This window comes from Perca fluviatilis, chromosome 22 (assembly GCF_010015445.1).
Source record: "Perca fluviatilis chromosome 22, GENO_Pfluv_1.0, whole genome shotgun sequence".
Taxonomy (NCBI): Eukaryota; Metazoa; Chordata; class Actinopteri; order Perciformes; family Percidae; genus Perca; species Perca fluviatilis.
Genome location: NC_053133.1, coordinates 8,595,019 through 8,614,009, shown reverse-complemented (window position 1 = coordinate 8,614,009; position 18,991 = coordinate 8,595,019). Strand labels below are relative to the sequence as shown.

The 18,991-nt window shown below is 40.1% G+C and overlaps 1 protein-coding gene and 1 pseudogene across 6 annotated transcripts in view; both read right to left on the bottom strand.

Annotated features, from left to right (window-relative positions):
- Nucleotides 1-372: 372 nt before the first annotated feature.
- Nucleotides 373-13,069, bottom strand: LOC120552266 (annotated as a pseudogene).
- A 4,584-nt stretch (nt 13,070-17,653) lies between these two features.
- LOC120552265 (leukocyte elastase inhibitor-like) overlaps nt 17,654-18,991 on the bottom strand; it is a 73,058-nt gene continuing 71,720 nt past the window's right edge. For all 6 annotated transcript variants that reach the window (XM_039790152.1, XM_039790156.1, XM_039790151.1 and 3 more), the window contains exons 7-9: nt 18,847-18,936; nt 18,552-18,732; nt 17,654-18,345 (exon numbers count right to left, since the gene is read on the bottom strand). In XM_039790152.1, coding sequence (XP_039646086.1) covers nt 18,107-18,345; nt 18,552-18,732; nt 18,847-18,936 — 510 coding nt within the window. In that variant the 3' untranslated portion in view covers nt 17,654-18,106. The remainder of the gene's footprint in view (nt 18,346-18,551; nt 18,733-18,846; nt 18,937-18,991) is intronic.

Genomic DNA, 18,991 nt, shown 5'->3' with positions numbered 1-18,991 from the left:
GTGGTACAATAACAAATAACTGCACTATGTTGATTACAATTCCAATAATAATTACCAAGGACATAAAGTAAACAAGATCCTAAGGATGAGATTGAGATTAAGGGCAAAAGATACAAAGAACAGTGCAAGAACATAATGTTAAGGATGAACACAGAATCATTCCCTCCTTCATATAAGAAATGATGCAAACAAGTAGTCACAGTTAAGGACATTCAACACCGCAGTTTTTACTCATCATTCTGGTGATGGGAACTCAGGCTGTGATTAGCTTTAGGAAACTCTAGAGTGGTAATTCTTAAAATTTTTTCAAGTTATACCAAATAAAATGGTACACTGTTCCAATACTAGATGTATTCTAACGCCCCCTCAGTTGAGTAACACTACTCTAAACGATGTATTGCTCACTCAGGGGAGCAGTATCGGCCAGCAAAGAGAATGCTCATGGAGGAGTTATGTCGGATGAAGAAGAGGAAGGGATGGTCTGCGATGAACATGGGGGTGGATTCATGTGCATGCAACAGCCCGCCCGCATGATAATAGCAGTGGCAGCAGCAGCCTCAGTTCCCTCCTCGTTGACCTCCACAAAAGCCTTGTGGACGACTTTTGACAGTACCAGGTCGTTGGCAGGAGACATGCCTGTCACACAAGAGAATAAAAATGTTTACTAACTATAAGGGACTGTTCGTTATTTATTTCAGGGGCCACCGGAGGAGTTTTGGGACCTTTAGTCAAAATAGACATGACCCTCCCTCGCCAGTAATAATTTGTCTATAACCCTACAAAACGATTTGGAAAAAAGGCGTGACCCTCCCCCAACAATTTACTGATACCTTCTGTACTGGTTTGCGCGTTGGCAGACACACAGTACAGAATCCCATGATATTTTACAGCCATGACATACTCCTCTGTTATGGTGTGGTGGCCATTTCAGTAGATTTACTCACTAACGTTGTTGTGGAAACACAATAAGCATGGAAACTAAATGCACACTTCCTGCATTACTGCATTACTTCAAATACTAAGTTACTCCTCTAGTAAACTAGTATTCACATGAAATAAAACAATAAAACATTGAGACCATTCAGCAAGGCACTCTGAGTAACATTCAACACACAAACTGGTTGCTATGGACTTGTCACTAGGCTTCCTCCACTACGCCGTTTAAACAAAGTGGAAAGTAAGTCCAAATTTACACAAAACCCGCAATCAATTAGTAAGCTGACATCAAATGTGGCATTTAGGAAACCTTTATTGCAACCTTGGCACGGTAAGATGTCCAGACTAGCAACAGTCATTTTTGTTTTTTATGTCCTGCTGCTCCCATCGTCAGCCAGGAAATGTGTTTTTACTAAAGCAGTATATGAAATCAAATGTATTACCTACCACCATTTAGTTGTTTTGTGCTATTTAAGATATTTATAAAATATCTGGTCATGCCAGACTTATTATTCCACTCATTTTTTAAACAATGCAATTGTCCGTTTCAGCCACTAGGGGAGCAGTGCTCCCCCTGCCCCCCACAGCAAACTCATGGGTCAGACCCATCTGGTAGCGAAAGAGGGCCGAGACTGAGAGCTACATGGAAAAATATGCACCAAACAAGCCACTTTGAAATTTTGAAGTTTCTATGAATACAAAAGTTGGGTGACCGCCTAAAAAGACATGACCCTCCCTATTTTCCTCCAGTGGTCCATTCCATAAATACCGAATGGTCACCCCTCGACATGAATAGAGTAGGGTTGCAGTGGTTCAAGTCCCCATACGGACCAAAGTATGGTAGTAGACTGGTAGTTGGAGAGGTGCCAAGGTGCTCTTGAGCAAACCCCTAACTGCTCTGGAGCCTTTCCATGTGCAGCCCCCTCACTCTGACATCTCTCCATTAGTGGTTGCAGTGTTGGGAAAATTCACTTTCTACATGAACTAGTTCAAATTTCAGTTCACAAATTTTAAAATGAACTAGTTCAGTTCATAGTTCATACTTCAAAATTTTGAACCAAGTTCACACTTCCAAAAATGAACTACTTCATAGTTCTTTTTTCCATATGTTGCTCAAGCTATTATTTTTCAAAATTATTGCCACAGCCCATATAGAACCACAGACAGCAATTATTTTATCAGTTTTAACACTGAAACTATGCGTCAGATTTCATCTTCATATCCAATCAGTTCAATGTGCCGTTTCAGGTTTGCTGTGGATGTGACTGAAATGCAGATTTTTGAAAGCCGGCGGCGCAAAGTCTGCACAAAAATGTAAGATTTTTCCCATCCTCACCGACCTTGTCATAAAACTCGTTTAAATGATCATACGAAGCCTCCTTGCTGTCCCTTCGCCTCCATGCTGCTTTTGTTTTGATGACGGCGCGGCGTGTTTGACACTGGTGGCTGGTGTTGCCAGATTGGGGTTATTTTCCGCAACATATTAAGGCCTGTTTACGGTGTGTTTTCGCCTGGAAGGCTCTATAGAAATCTGGCACCCTATTGAACGAAGTTAAAGAGAGAGAGAGCGTGCCGTTCACAGACACCAGAATGAACGGGTTCACAGTAACGTTCATTAGGCAGTAATATGGTATGTTCAGTTCATGTTCGCCCCAAAATATGAATGAGTTCATGAATTATCATTCAATGCACGCGTTCAGGCACAACACTGAGCACATGTATAGGTACTGAGCATGTGTGTATGTATATAATAATAATAATAATAATAATAACAACAACAACAGAGTGAAAATATTGTAATTTCCCTTGCGTGATTAATAAAGTATAAATTATTATTAGGGCCAGAAGCCGAAGGCCCTATTGAAACTCTTTCTTCTTTCCCTGTAAATTAATTGCCTTTTGAGAGGCTTAACCTACTCAAAAACTCACCAAAATTGCTGGTCACATCAGGCCTATGTAAAATGTAGCGTCTTTTAAGGGTTTCAGGAATAGGAGCACAAAAATGGCTCGCTAGCCCCCTACAAAATTAACAAAATTGAGCCCCTGTAATGCGTTAAGCGTAGACCCACGCAACGTGGAAAGATGAAAAGTTATTAAAAGAAAAACTTTTCGTGATAGGGCATTGCCATGGCGCGGGTGGCGATTTTGTGCGATCGCCCATCGAAACAGGAAGTGGGTGTAACTTGATTAATAAGAGTCCAACTCTGAGAACATCTAGGAGACAGATATTTACTCAAAGTCATAGCGCCCCCTAGTGGCAACAGGAAGTAGACCTAAAGGTGAGAAGTTATTAAAATCAAGACTTTTTGTCGAACGGTGTGGCGCGTGGCCATTTGGGGCATTGAGTATACATTGTCATATCTGCCCGAAATTTCTAACATTTGACAAGGATCCAGGGCTGAGGACAACTATTGGCCAATATTGACTTTAGGTCATAGCGCCGCCCCTGGCAACAGGAAATGCGCCTTATATGACATCATCCGATTTACATGAACCTTATAATGTGTGGCCTACATGTGATACTGAGCCGCCCCTATACTTTAACCACGCCCATGTACTCAGGACACGCCCCTTTTATGCCTTTTGACGTAGACTATTGTGTGAGGTATCATTGAACTCAGCAGAGAGTTCCTTTTTCATTGGTGACGGTTTGCGATGTCCGATGGTTGCGTAAATACACAGGCGCATGGAGCACGTCTACCTGTAACCCCGACCAGAAAGGAGGTGCGAAGGCCTGTCCAACGCTAAACTTTTCATCAAACGGTGTGGGCATTTTGAGTGTTACGATGAACCACAAAGTGGCTGTAACTACAGTGTACGTTTTCATATCGGCTTGAAATTTCCCACCATCAGCAAGAGTCCAGGCCTGAGGACATATACAGGCCAAAATTTACTTTTGGACAGCGCCCCCGCTGGAAACAGGAAATCAGCCTTACACATTAACCACGCCCCTTACTAAGGCCACCTTTCATAACATCTGAACTGTTTAATGTAGAGTCTTGTGTGAGGTGTCATTGAACTCGCAGAGAGTTCCTTCTTCATTGTATGATTTTGGTTTGCCCCTATGCATTTGCGCCCACGCCTTTCATAACTGGTGACCCGTTTAAAGGTAGAATCTTATGTGAGATATCAATGAACTCCGAGAGACTTCCTTATTCATTGGTAATGGTTTAGCCAGGCCTCTATGCTGAAGCCACGCCTCCTTTCATAACTGGTGACCCATTTAAGGTAGAGTCTTGTGTCAGGTATCATTGAACTCAGCAGGGAGTTCCCTTTTCATTGGTGACAATTTGCGGCGTTCTGAGAGCCGCGCAAATGCACAGTCTGTCAGTAACCCTGACACGCACAGAGGCACGAGGCCCGGCCAATGCTGCTTGCAGCTTTAATTACTATTATTATTATTATTATTATTATTATTATTATTATTGATTTGGGAGAACCTCTGTATTAACTTGTTGCTCCTTTAAACTGACAGGAGACAGTTCAGGTTTCAGCTGCCTATTCTTTAAATTATTATGAATATATCTGATATGATCCAGGCACATGTCCTACCAGAGAAGTCACTCTTTGCTCGTCAAAGGGCATCCACCATGCCCATGCTGACCAGGACTTCCTCCATGTCATAAGTCTCCTCCATCTTGAACCGAGGCAGCCCCACCTGGACCGAACAAATTAGCCATCAAGTCTGGACGAGTCCACTCCATAAAGTTCTCATAGGTCAGCTGCTTCTCCAGCTGGGGGTGGACACAGAATCAAGTATTAGTTTGTCTGTCTCTGTTTTTTATGTGTGTGTGTGTGTCTTACCTTCTCCAGACCTGTTGAACTGTCCTCCATCTCATTGGGTAAAAAGATGAACATGCTGAGCTCCTTCCCTTTGTAAGGCATCTCTAGGATCTGTTCAACAGAGGGTTTCAAACATTACAGCAATATATATATATATATATATATATATATATATATATATATATATATATATATATATATATATATATATATATACACACTGGTCCGACAACTGTTTGGTTAATTTTGTGTATTAACAAAATAGTTTGTGAGATGACATGCAACATATAAAACATTTGTTGGGTAATTAGTTTCAGAGTTACTGCATGGTAAAATGGATCATAACCAAAATCTAATCCTTTCTCCTTCGAATCATTCACATTCCATGGACATTTCAATAAATTATTTTTAACAAAGGTTATGAAATGATTGATTTAATTGTTGCCTAGTCAGTTACACACTGTATTTAATTGATTATTTAATTAAATTATTTAATTAAATTGCATTATTATTATTATTATTGTGCTGGGCCCTAAACACCTCCAAACTTCATTATCTAGAGATATAGCTACTCTGGATGGTGTTGCCCTGGCCTCCAGCACCACTGTTAGAAATTTAGGAGTTATCTTTGATCAGGATATATCCTTTAATGCCAATCTAAAACAAACCTCAAGAACAGCCTTTTTTCATCTTTGCGTAACATTGCCAAAATTAGGAATATCCTGTCTCAAAAGCGACGCTGAAAAACTAGTCCATGCATTTGTTACTTCCAGGCTGGACTATTGTAATTCCCTACTGTCAGGTTGCTCAAATAAGTCTCTTAAGACTCTCCAGCTGATCCAGAATGCTGCAGCGTGTTCTCACAAGAACTAAGAAAAGAGATCATATTTCTCCTGTATTAGCTTCTCTGCATTGGCTTCCTGTTGAATCCAGGATTGAGTTTAAAGTCCTTCTCTTGACCTACAAAGCTCTAAATGGTCTTGCACCATCATATCTAGAAGAGCTCCTAATACCCTATTGTCCTACTAGAGCACTGCGCTCCCAGAATGCAGAGTTACTGGTGGTACCTAGAGTCTCTAAAAGTAGAATGGGAGCTAGAGCCTTCAGTTATCAGGCTCCTCTCCTATGGAACCAGCTCCCGATCTGGGTTCGGGGGCAGAAACTGTCACCTCATTCAAGAATGAACTTAAAACCTCCTATTTGATAAAGCTTATAGTTAGGGAGTGAGGAGTTGCAGTGTTCACCTAACTGGCCCAACTGCTTCTCTTCATAATTGTTAGATTAATAATACATAACAAAGTAGAGGGAGGCAGGCCAGCCAAGCCAGATCCGGCGGGGGAGAGTTCTAAGCCCGAAAAAGCTACCTCTCCTTATGACCTGTCTCTCTTAGTTACCTGTTATAGTTCGCTGTTATAGTCCTAGACTGCCGGGGACTTCCTTCCTTTGACACACTGAGCTGCTCTCTCCTCTCCCTTTCTATTACTGTTTCTATTACTGTTACTATTACTATTACTATTTGTGTGCAGCCCGTCCCAGAAATGCTTGTTACTAATCCTAGCTTCTGGGGAGTTTACTCCCGGAGTCCTTATGTTCTTTCCCCAAGCGTATTTCCTTGGAGAACGTTGGCACCAAGACCTTGTTTGCAGCTGTCGCCGTGGTCCTGCTGCACTCCCTGCTGAGCTCAGCGATGCCCTGCAATGTCATGCTGCGTCCTGCTGAACCCTGCAGCTTCCCGCTACATCCAGTCACTGTTCCATTATTAATGTGACTACTATCGCCACTGTTCATCACACACCCCACCACCGCTCAGACACCGCTTACCAAGAGCCTGGGTCTGTCCGAGGTTTCTTCCCAAGAGGGAATTTTTCCTCGCCACTGTCGCACTGCTTGCTCTTGAGGGAATTACTGGAATTGTTGGAATTGTTGGGGCTTTGTAAATTATAGAGTGTGGTCTAGACCTACTCTATCTGTAAAGTGTCTCGAGATAACTTATGTTATGATTTGATACTATAAATAAATAAATTGAATTATTACCTTGCAGTTGACTTTAGGGTTGTCGGAAAAAGGGAGCCATGTCATCTGGTTCATCATCTTCACTGGCTTAGTGTCATTCTGAAAACAGCAGCCAGAGGAATGTGTAGTAGCTTAAAGGTGCTGCAGAACAAATGGAAGTGGCAAGCAGTTCTAATAATTTAACCTCGCACAACATGGGAGTTGCTGGTCTACGGCTGCCTTGATCAGTTAATTTGTTACACTTAAACTAAGATAGATTTTTTGAAGTGGTCATTTTTCTATGTGGCTAAAATGCGAATTGCTCCTCCAAAATGGCGACGGGCCGACCACCATCTACACTGACTATGGATAAGTATCACATCCAATTTCTGACAAATTATCTTTTAATAAGTACTGTAATCAAATGTCATCCTCTTTGTCCCTGGTTTGCACAATTATATGTGGTCAGGTTTCCTGCCATGGCCCTGATGATCTTTTCATTCACACTTTTCACTACTTTCAATGAAGAAGTCAGGATTAGCGTCAATGGCGTAAATGGTTTATGTTACCATAATACAGATTTCGAAAAACATATTTACTGGCTTTAACTGATTTTTGTCAATCAGTGTTGGTCAATTACATGCTTTCTTTGAGCAGTGTTACCTTGTTGAGTCTAAACTGAGCATCCCGTGTGGCATACTGCTGAAACTGCTCGCTCCAGTCGCTTTTGAAGTACATGGCATTAACCAGCACCAGCCTGCTCAGGCTGTCCACATCACCCTTGGCCAACAGATCCTTAATTTTATCTGGTAAACAAAATTGACACATATGTGCAGCAATGGCACACAACTGAAAGCAAATCTGAAGTGTTGAAAAATGGTGGCTGCTATGTTTCCATGTGTGTAGTGTGTATATTAGTTAGTGGTGTAAATCACACATTTTATCACTTAAAGTGATGGGTCAGAGTAATTTCACCCTAGGGTCCATTGCACGGTTTTCAGTGTTGTAAACGGCCCTAAGCACGCTCTTTTACTGCCGGTAGCAGCAGCAGCAAAGCAGAACAGGCAAGTGTTATTTACATAAACTTCTGGTGTACTTACAAACTTTCCAATCCATCGTTTTATGAGAGCATAACCTATTTGTACTACTGTAGAAGTTTGGTATCATTTCGGGCATTATTAGTGGGGTCATTTACGTGATACAAACGTGGATCCATTAGCGCCTGAACTAAGCTATTCAGCTGATAACACTAACTCGTTCAATGTTAGACCCAGCTGAAAAAGCTTCTGGGGGTTGTTTGGCTTGAGGTCATGGTGCAAAGGACCCTAGGGTGAAATTACTCCGAACCATCACTTTAAAGATGAGATATGTATCAATATTTTCACTTTGTATTGGTAATATTGGATCGTTGATGATTGAATCAATATATCGATCCAGATCGATGTATGGTTACACCCCTAATCTTAGTGTGTATGATCCACCTTGAGTCTGCTTCTGCACCCAGCTGTTGATGTCGAGCCTGGCGGCCTCTGAGCCGGCTAAGAAGTCAACAGTCTCCAGCTCTGCGTTGTAGTACTTCTTAGTTTTTCCTAAGAAATCCTGGAACCATCAACAACACATTTACTGATTCTGATCACCCAAACATATTAAACACTTTGCTTAACTTTAGTTAGTGGAACTAAAAGTCACTACAGCAAGAAGAGCATTTTCACAATCACGCTAATGCTGTCCACTCCCTCATTCATCATTCCTTCTTACAGAGCTTAAATATTCCCATGAGTGACTCTCACACCACACATACTCATGAAGATGCATACACACATACTGAAACACACACACACCTCATCAAACTGGTAGGACTGCTCCCCATACAGCCTGTTGGCAACACTGAGGGCATACGGAGCATCAGCCTTGTTGAGCTCACTCAGCAGTTGGGCAAAGCTAACATGGACATCATCCTGATAATCCTTGGTTTTCAGGCACTGTGGACAAAGGAGACAACTGTTACAGAGATGCACTAAGCATTGACAGACCAGTCTAATATAAACAGTATATTAGGGGCCATCCACACGGAAATGTTTTTTTGTGCAAACGCACATGTTTTGCATCGTTTGGGCCGACCGTCCAGACGAATCCTGCAAACGCACTGCCTGAAAACGCACTTTTTTGAAACCTGGTCTCAGGGTGAAAAAATCCGAAAACGGCTCTCGTTTTCCGTATGGATGGTGAATACGGATCCGTATCGATGATGTCATCGCCACACCCCTCTTTTACACCCTCTCCCACGGCCGCTGACGCACACAACTGCGTTGAAGCTAAGCGAGCATGTCCCATCTCCATGGTCAAACCAGCTCACTTCATCTAAATACTGTGTCTCTGCTCCCTGACCCTTCCCTCTGGATTCTAAACAAGATATATTGCTAACGTTATGTAGCTAACGTTAAACATCGCTAAAGTAGCTGACCGCTCCAGCAGCGAAGTAACGTTAACGTTAGCTGCTATGGCTATCTGTTTATAAAGTGGAAGTAGACAATTTATCAACTAGCTAGCTAATCTGTCTGCTTATAAACTCCTTGAACGAATTATAGTATTAATTATTAATATAATTATAGTAACTTTTACCACGGCTTATCGTAGAAAGGCTACTGCAAGAAAAACGTATAGATTATTAAAAAGACATCATTCATGGATCATTGATGTTTGTTTGACTGCCGATGTTAGCGAGCTAACGTTAGTGCGCTACCGTTAGCTCGCTACTAGCGCGCTGCAATCATGCAAAATAAAAAGCAATCCAACAGCACATTACACAATGTAAACAAAGACACGTTTTCTTGCGGCAGCCTTTATAAAATGAGCAGTGGTGGTGAAAGGTATTATAGTCCACGGATGTATTAAGAGAACGTTATAATCTAGTCATGTCATGATGGGAAGTGGAAGTGACTATGCTCTTCTTCTCCGTTTTTGGTGAATTTCTGTAGCAGAAACAGCGCCGCCTATAGGCCTGGAATATGAAGTAGCGTGTTGAGTCATTTACAAGTGGATTCGTTTGGACGCAACTTTTCTTGAAACGAATCCAGGGAAGACGGGTAAAAAAAAGATCGTTTTGGTACGTGTGGACAGGGCCTTAGACCGGTCCTTTAAGTTATTGACTTTAGGTGCTCCATGCTATGCATTTGCATACATTATGTTAAATGATGGTGAGTAACTAGAGTACGCAGTAGGTTCACTTTTCTATTGTAATCTTTCACAATATAATCATTTCAAATGACTGGAGTTGTTCTCTTAGAAACATGGTGGATTTAGAGTAAGGTCCTGCCCCTCCCACATTCTCACACTTCCACCAGTCCAGTTATCTGGGTGTGGCTTTGCTTTAGCAATTCTTTAGAAAAACAAATTGTCGATTTGTTATTGCCAAGGCCCTTCTGTTGTTTCTTCTGGTGCACAGACTGCCACTGTGTGAGAGGTTTTATTCTCCTCAAGGTGTAACAGTGTAAATCACTTATTATTCTATTACAATTATATTACTGAAAATCATTAGATAGACATAACTTAAGCTTGACATTGTGTTTCCCAAAGGAACTCTATACTTCCTAATAATTTAGAAATTAATTCTACAACTATCTACATTGTACACGGGAGCATAGTAAGAGTGAAGGCTGTGATTGTAATGATTATAATAGTCATTGATATTTATTGTCTAATTGGGAACAATTTAGTTTAATTATGGAGGACTGCACATATTCTTCCAGCTGGCATCCATTCAGATACTCAACTAACAAGTCTTCTAAGACAGGTGCTGGGTTAACTTTATGGTCATTTTAGCAGACAGTTTGTGGTGGTGTTTTATTAGCAATTTGGGCCGCTTCACAAAATCACTCTGAACCAGCCTACAATGTTAATCTGTTACTTTTATGACAGTTAGTGTATGTGTGTGTGTGTGTGTGTGTGTGTGTGTGTGTGTGTGTGTGTGTGTGTGTGTGTGTGTGTGTGTGTGTGTGTGTGTGTGTGTGTGTTATACCTCTGACATCTGTGTGGCTGTGTTTCCTCTGGCCCCCAGCATCACCATAGCCAGGGCTGAAGAGATGCTGAAAGGGGAGTAGAAGATGTTTGCCGTCTTGTCGTCATCTCCAAACTTTTTGAGCAAAGCCAGAGAGAAGGTGGTGTTGGCCTTGGACAGAGGGGTTGGAGATGCCATTGTGTCTGACACACAGGAAAGAGTGCAGAGCATTAATTATTACAAATGTAAAATAATGTTATTTATCTGACTAGTATCTCACTCTCTCATTGGGCCAAACTCAACTGAAATATTTGTTAATTTACAATTACATAGAAAGTCTCTGAATGTAAATATCTGATCTACTGAGACAATTTCTGAACCGGTAAGACTCAGTTTTTAGTTTAGCAAATATTACATAGACCAAGCAGAGTTAATTCAGTATACATTTTATAACAACTGGTTCACCTATGTTAAGTTTTTCTTGATTTTTTGAGAAAGGAGAGGCTTGGTCCAATGAAGATTTAGCAAACAGATTTAATAATAAAATGAAATAGCTGTCTCTCCTAACGGATCAACATCTATTCAGTCCTTAACGACCCTCCGCTTGTTCACTATAAATATATTCTCCTGGACATGTGGGCGGTTCCTTTTCCCCACATGAATTAAAACCATTCCCATTGGTCCTTCCATGGCACGGTGGCATGTTGGGCGCTTCTCATTAGTTTTTTTTGATGCCCAAATTAGGAGGGCATACCTCTAACATAATGCGTGTTTTGATGTTACTCTCAGACATAGATGAAAGATGAAAGGTTCTAACGTAAGTGGATGTCCATTCCTTTCAAGTTTACAGAAACAAATATCCCCGGTCTAATGTAGTCGGCACGACAGATGGGGTTGGCTCCAAGACGGATAGGCAAAAGGTTTCTTCCTGCCGTGTGATAAAAGCAGGGCCGCGCCCTTAACCTTTTGGAGCAAAGACTGACATGATTTAATTATCTTGAGAAACTTAGGAATCAGTATGAAACAGAAAGATATTGATTAAGTCTAACAGTATTGATACAATCCTTCCGCCTTAACCCTGCTGCAGCATATATTGTGAATACATTAAAACATAAAAGTACATAGACATCAAAGATCAGCATTGTTTTAACTCTACACCTACCCAAACTTTTACCCACCAAAATATATTAGTAACAACAAAAGTAAAGTAGTGGTTAATAATTTAACATCATGTTGAAATTAGCTGCATCGTAGGAGGTGTTTATTTACCAGCAGATTGTAATATATATTTATTTACAAAACGCCACACGTGTGAAAGTGTCTTTTTTTAATGTGATATGGTAGAAAACACAGGTGAAATGGTTATAATCGCTCTTGGATAGCAAAAATAAAAGTATTTTGTCAGAGGTGCAAAGATGAATTGATTAATTGATTAGCTGTCAACTATTAATCGGCAACTATTTTGATAAATGATAAATATATATATATATATATATATGTATATATATATGTATATATATATATGATTTCTCTGATGCCAGCTTCTTAAATTCTAGTTTTTTCTCTCCTCTGTGACAGTAAACAGGATATCTTTGAGTTGTGGAGAAAAAGACATTTGAGGGCGTCATCTCGGGCTTTGGGAAACACTGATCCACATTTTTCACCATGTTTTGACATTTTATAGATCAAACAACTAATTGATTAATCGAGAAAATAATCACCGTATAATCGACTATGAAAATAATCGTAAATTGCAGCCCTAGCATTTATGTTACATTAAGTAGCTATAACATTATACTGTACCTACATACACCAATTACTATTCATAACATCAGACAATGAGGATAATAATGCATAATATGCAATCTAAATGATCAAATCTCACTGTCACAAAATGAATGAGAGTCATCCTCTACTTACCGACTTCTCTGGTGCTCCTCGAGTAATAAGGACTATTTCTTTTTCACAGGAAGACTTCTGTTTGGAGCTCTAGTTTCAAGCTGACTCCTGACACCTCTCTTTTCTTTATACATCCATGCTCCTGACACGCCCTGTGAAACAACGCGTAGCGCCCCTAATAGATATATACTGACAGTCAGTCTAGGAGCGCCTCCTCCGTGATTAGGGATCAGGTTTGGTTCAGGTTTAGGCAGGGGGAATTATGTATCGACGGGGATCAGTCTTCGATACAACAGGAGAAACCAGGTTAGCAAGAAGTAAACAGATTTCTGGTAATATTGTCATGTTTTGTTAATAAGCGATTCGTTTTTTAAATAAACTTCAACAACTAGGAAGTTATCCGGAAGTGCCCATTGACATATATAAAAGGAAGTGCCTTTCGGCCTCTCCTAACATTTTTCTTCTTTTCTGACTTGTAACGTTGCTAAGGGCAACAACGTAGCGATGCATTAGCACCACCTAGTGTGCTGGAGTAGGATGCATTTACTGTGTTCCTGACATATACAGTATTATGTGGTCCCTTTGTGTACTCACAACAACAAATCCCTTCTCTACCTCTTTTATATTTATTTCATACATTTCCCATTGCTATATTATGCAGCATATCTCTGGTTATCTGCATGAATTTGTGTGGATTATTCCCCACATTTTTACATGCAAAATGTTTCTTATGTGACGTATACCTCCCGTTACATTTGAACTGGTCAGACAAAACACATGCATGTACATTTAATCCCCTTAAAAATGTTATTTAAAATACTATTATACCTTTATTCTTGAATAGTGTAACAGCCCCAGATTTGAAGGTTCAACCAGTTTTGTTTTGTTTTGTTTTTTATAATTATTTTTATTATTTCCATCAAGAAGTTATACATGTACCAGCATACTGTGTAATTTCATACTCCAATCAGAGTACAACTCCTACTAGTAACAGTATTCCTCTACTCCACATGATCTTAAACCACACTCATGCATGCTTATACTCATACTTTTGCATACACACCTCCCCACACAGTTTGACACACAAACCCAACCACACACACACACACACACACACATACACACACACACACACACACACACACACACACACACACACACACACACACACACACACACACACACACACACACACACACACACACACACACAGACTTGGTTTCCAGCTCTCACCATACATTACCTAGTCCTTATTTCTTAGTCATTAAGTTTACATGGCTTCATATATGTCCTGCCACACCTTGTTGAATTGTTGCCTTTTGTTCTGGTCTTCAAACATTGATTTTTCTATACTTAAATAATATTTAATTAGTCCCTTCCATTGCTGTAGCAATGGGGGCTCTGTATCCTTCCAATAGTTTAAAATTATTTTTTATATGAGAAAAGGACCATCCATCCAATGGGGTATTTTAGCTTGTCTGTATTTGGAAGATACTGCTCAAGACTGTGAATTCAATTTTGATTTTACAAGTGTTCATCCATTTCTGGATGTCTAACCAACCCTTACAAACCTTCTCACATTCCAAGAAGGCGTGTATTATTGTCTCCTTGTGTATGCCACATTTTACAGACAGACAAACAGGAGAGAAAGAGGCATCAGATTTATTTATTTTTGATTTAGTGTAGTATTCTTGTCATGAGCTTGTATTGTATAAGATGCAGATTCTCATTGGTGGTAATGGTGTTGGTTATTTCTAGGTTATTTATTTTAAGATCTTTGTTCCATCCCTCATATATTTTTTGTAATGAATAATTATCTGCCTGTGCTTCTATAAGGTATTTGTACACTTTCCCTATTCATTTCTTGTTTTCTCCTGAGTTTAGGGATAGCCTCTGAGTAGCTTAGGGTTCTGTAGGCCTATTATAGTTCAAGTCAAAGTTATCTGTTATCCAGCTCTTTAATTGAAGATATCTAAAAAGTTCCTTATTAGTTCAATTTAATTCTATTACCAATTGTTCATATGGCTTTATACTGGTATGAGAGGTAATATCTCCAATAGTTGTTATTCCTTTGTCACTCCATGATCTCCACTTCAGTTCCTCCTTCTGGTGATGGATGGGTTATTCCACAAGCGTGTATTCTTAGGAACAGTGATTTCTAGCCCAAGAATATGTTTTAATCTCTCCCATGTTCTTAATGTGCTATTCATGACAAAACTGACATTTTTAATTTTCCGCTTTGTAAATAAGGCTAGAAACAGGTTTTTTTCCCCAAGCTGATGATCCTCTATGTTTGCCCACATATCTCCCTCCGATCTGTTAATGATTTTGTTAATATAAAAAGACTGAGCAGAATAGTAGTATAGCTCAAGATTTGGGAAATTTAGCCCTCCTTCTTTTCTCTTATTCTGAAGTAGTTTCCTACTCAACCTATGAGCCTTATTTGACCATATGAACAGAACTGAATAGCTTATTAATGTTTTTTTAAAATCCTTAAGGGGGATCACTGGTGTTGTCTGGAATATGAACAGGAATTTAGGAAGACATATCATTTTAAGCAAATTAATTCTGCCAATTAAGTTAATAGTGAGGTCTGTCCATTTATCTAGAGTAGCCTTAAGATCCTTAATTAATGGTGAAAAAAATATCTTTATATAATTTAGCTTTATCTAAACTGATATAACACCCTAGATATTTAATCCTTTCTTTTTGCCATTTAAAGTTGTATTTTAATAAGTTGTGATGTTTAGGCAAAAGCCCTGTTGTTGATAGAAGTTATGTCTTTTCTATGTTCATTTTGTAACCAGATATTTTTGAGTACTGTTCAATAATTTTCATTATATATGGAATGGATAGTTCTGTGTTAGTCAGATACAACATCAGATCTTCTGCATACAAACTAAGTTTATAACATTCTCTTCCAACATTAATACCACCTATCATGTCTGATTGGCGAATTTTCTGAACCATCGGCTCTACAGCCAAGGCAAAGAGTTATGGGGAAAGTGAACATCCCTGCCTTGTGATGGAGATCCATTTGACCGTGCAATGCTTCTGTCGCACGTCAAGCAACTTTAATGCTACGACACCACGCTTCAGTCGTGTCGGACAAATCTCTGTAGGCTACTGTCACTCTAACACACACTCCCCCCACACACACACACACACACACACACAACACACACGACGGCTCAACGCGCACACCAGAGCACAAGTATAAACATCAGACCACTTACGTAGGTAGGCTACGGTGAAAGCTCCGAACGTCCTGTCGAAAGCATACTGTTTGTGTTTAATCCAGGGTCTGACTTTTAATAATATTAACAATTTGAATGATTGTATTTTTCTTCTGAAAACATCATCTGCCTATTGACATTGACTGATAGACTGCCCTCTGGTGGACAGAACATATACAACTTATACCAATATAGGTCTTACTGAAGGCATTTAATGGTCAAAATATTAAAAAATTATGAATACATATTAGAATATATTCAAATATTAATATTAATAAACAAACAAACTTCGAATATGATTTTTGGGCAAAAGTCAAAGCCCTAAACCAAACACACAAGACACACAGTCACTCCCACCATTCATACATATTAGACATACAAAGGACAAGTGAACAGAAAGACAAGGCACACCTTCACTCACACCCCATAGCAAACATACACCCATAACAAACAACCATCCATACATCCCTAAGTCTATACCTGCTTGGAGAGCATGCTTTTGGTGAGGTCACTTGCTTCTCTTTTGCTGCTAGGGCACTGATCTTTTCAAATTAACTTATTTTCTTTTAGGAAACTTGGTTACATCTTGTTTCAAAACTTCTTCAGCTACATTTTACATAAATTACACCTCACTTCTCTAGGAGGGAAAAAAACGCACACATCCCCAGCCCCACACCCCAATCTCATACACACAAGCAACCTTCCCCTGCCATTTTAGGACAGTGAACTCATTGTCACGTTCAAGAAACCAATTTGAAATTATTCGAGCTTTGTGACATGGTGCATTATCCTGCTGGAAGTAGCCATCAGAGGATGGGTCCATGGTGGTCATAAAGGGATGGACATGGTCAGAAACAATGCTCAGGTAGACTGTGGCATTTAAACGATGCCCAGTTGGTACTAAGGGGCCTAAAGTGTGCCAAGAAAACATTCCCCACAACATTACACCACCACCAGCCTCCACAGTGGTAACACGGCATGACGGATCCATGTTCTCATTCTGTTTACGCCAAATTCTGAGTCTACCATCTGAATGTCTCAACAGAAATCAAGACTCCTCAGACCAGGCAACATTTTTCCGGTCTTCAACTGTCCAATTTTGGTGAGCTTGTGCAAATTGTCCCCTTTTTCCTATTTTTAGTGGAGATGAGTGGTACCCGGTGGAGTCTTCTACTGGTGTAGCCTATCCGCCTCAAGGTTGTTTGTGTTGTGGCTTCACAAATGCTTTGCTGCATACCTCGGTTGTAACGAGTGGTTATTTGAGTCAAAGTTGATCTTCTATCAGCTTGAATCAGTCTGCCCATTCTCCTCTGACCTCTAGCATCCACAAAGCATTTTCACCCCCCAGGAGTGCAGCATACTGGATGTTTTTCCTTTTTCAGACCATTCTTTGTAAACCCTAGAAATGGTTGTGTGTGAAAATCCCAGTAACTGAGCAGATTGGGAAATACTCAAACCAGCCCATCTGGCACCAACAACCATGCCACACTCAAACTTGCTTAGATCACCTTTCTTTCCAATTCTGACATTCAGTTTGGAGTTCAGGAGATTGTCTAGACCTGGACCACACCCCTAAATGTATTGAAGCAGCTGCCATGTGATTGGTTGATTAGATAATTGCATTAACGAGAAATCTTACAGGTGTTCCTAATAATCTTTAGGGTGAGTGTATATCCATTTTGTCACACAAAATTGTCAATAAAAAAAGTGGGTTTTTAAAAACTCAAATGTGACAACAATATTTGTGAAGCACACATTTTTATTTCATATGCATTAAGCATATATAAAAATGACCTGGAATCAATACCAGTTCAAACATTCATATAAACTCTTTATCTTTATAGTCTATATTCATTACATGCATAGTGGTACAATAACAAATAATTGCACTTTGTTGATTACAATTCCAATAATTACCAAGGACAGAAAGTAAACAAGATCCTAAGGATGAGATTGAGATTAAGGGCAAAAGATACAAAGAACAGTGCAAGAACATAATGTTAAGGATGAACACAGAATCATTCCCTCCCTCATATAAGAAGTGATGCAAACAAGTAGTCACAGTTAAGGACATTCAACACCGCAGTTTTTACTCATCATTCTGGTGATGGGAACTCAGGCTATGATTAGCTTCAGGAAACTCTAGAGTGGTAATTCTTAACATTTTTAAAGTTATACCAAATAAAATGGTACACTGTTCCAATACTAGATGTATTCTAACGCCCCCTCCAGTTGAGTAACACTACTCTAAATTATGTATTGCTCACTCAGGGGAGCAGTATCGGCCAGCAAAGAGAACGCTCATTGAGGAGTTATGTCGGATGAAGAAGAGGAAGGGATGGTCTGCAATGAACATGGCGGGTGGATGCATGGTCATGCAACAGCCCATCAGCATCAAAGCAGCAGTGGCAGCAGCAGCAGCCTCAGTTCCCTCCTCGTTGACCTCCACAAAAGCCTTGTGGACGACTTTTGACAGTACCAGGTCGTTGGCAGGAGACATGCCTGTCACACAAGAGAACAAAAAAAGATTACTTACTATAATAGCATGTAGGTCTCACCCTACGACATGACTAGAGTAGATTGATTTGGGAGAACCTCTGTATTAACTTGTTGTCTCTTTTAAACTGACAGGAGACAGTTCAGGTTTCAGTTGCCTGTTCTTTAAATGATTATGAATATATCTGATATGATCCAGGCACATGTCCTACCAGAGAAGTCACTCTTTGCTCCGTCAAAGGCATTCACCATGCCCATGCTGACCAGGACTTCCTCCATGTCATACGTCTCCTCCATCTTGAACCGAGGCAGCCCCACCTGGACCTCAACATTATTCATCATGTCTGGACGAGTCCACTCCATAAAGTTCTCATAGGTCAGCTGCTTCTCCAGCTGGGGGTGGACACAGAATCAATTAATAGTTTGTCTGTCTCTGTTTTGTGTGTGTGTGTGTGTGTGTGTGTGTGTGTGTGTGTGTGTGTGTGTGTGTGTGTGTGTGTGTCTTACCTTCTCCAGACCTGTTGTGCTGTCCTCCATCTCATTGGGTAAAAAGATGAGCATGCTGAGCTCCTTCCCTTTGTAAGGCATCTCTAGGATCTGTTCAACAGAGGGTTTCAAACATTTGTTTTGTAATTAGTTTCACAGTTACTCC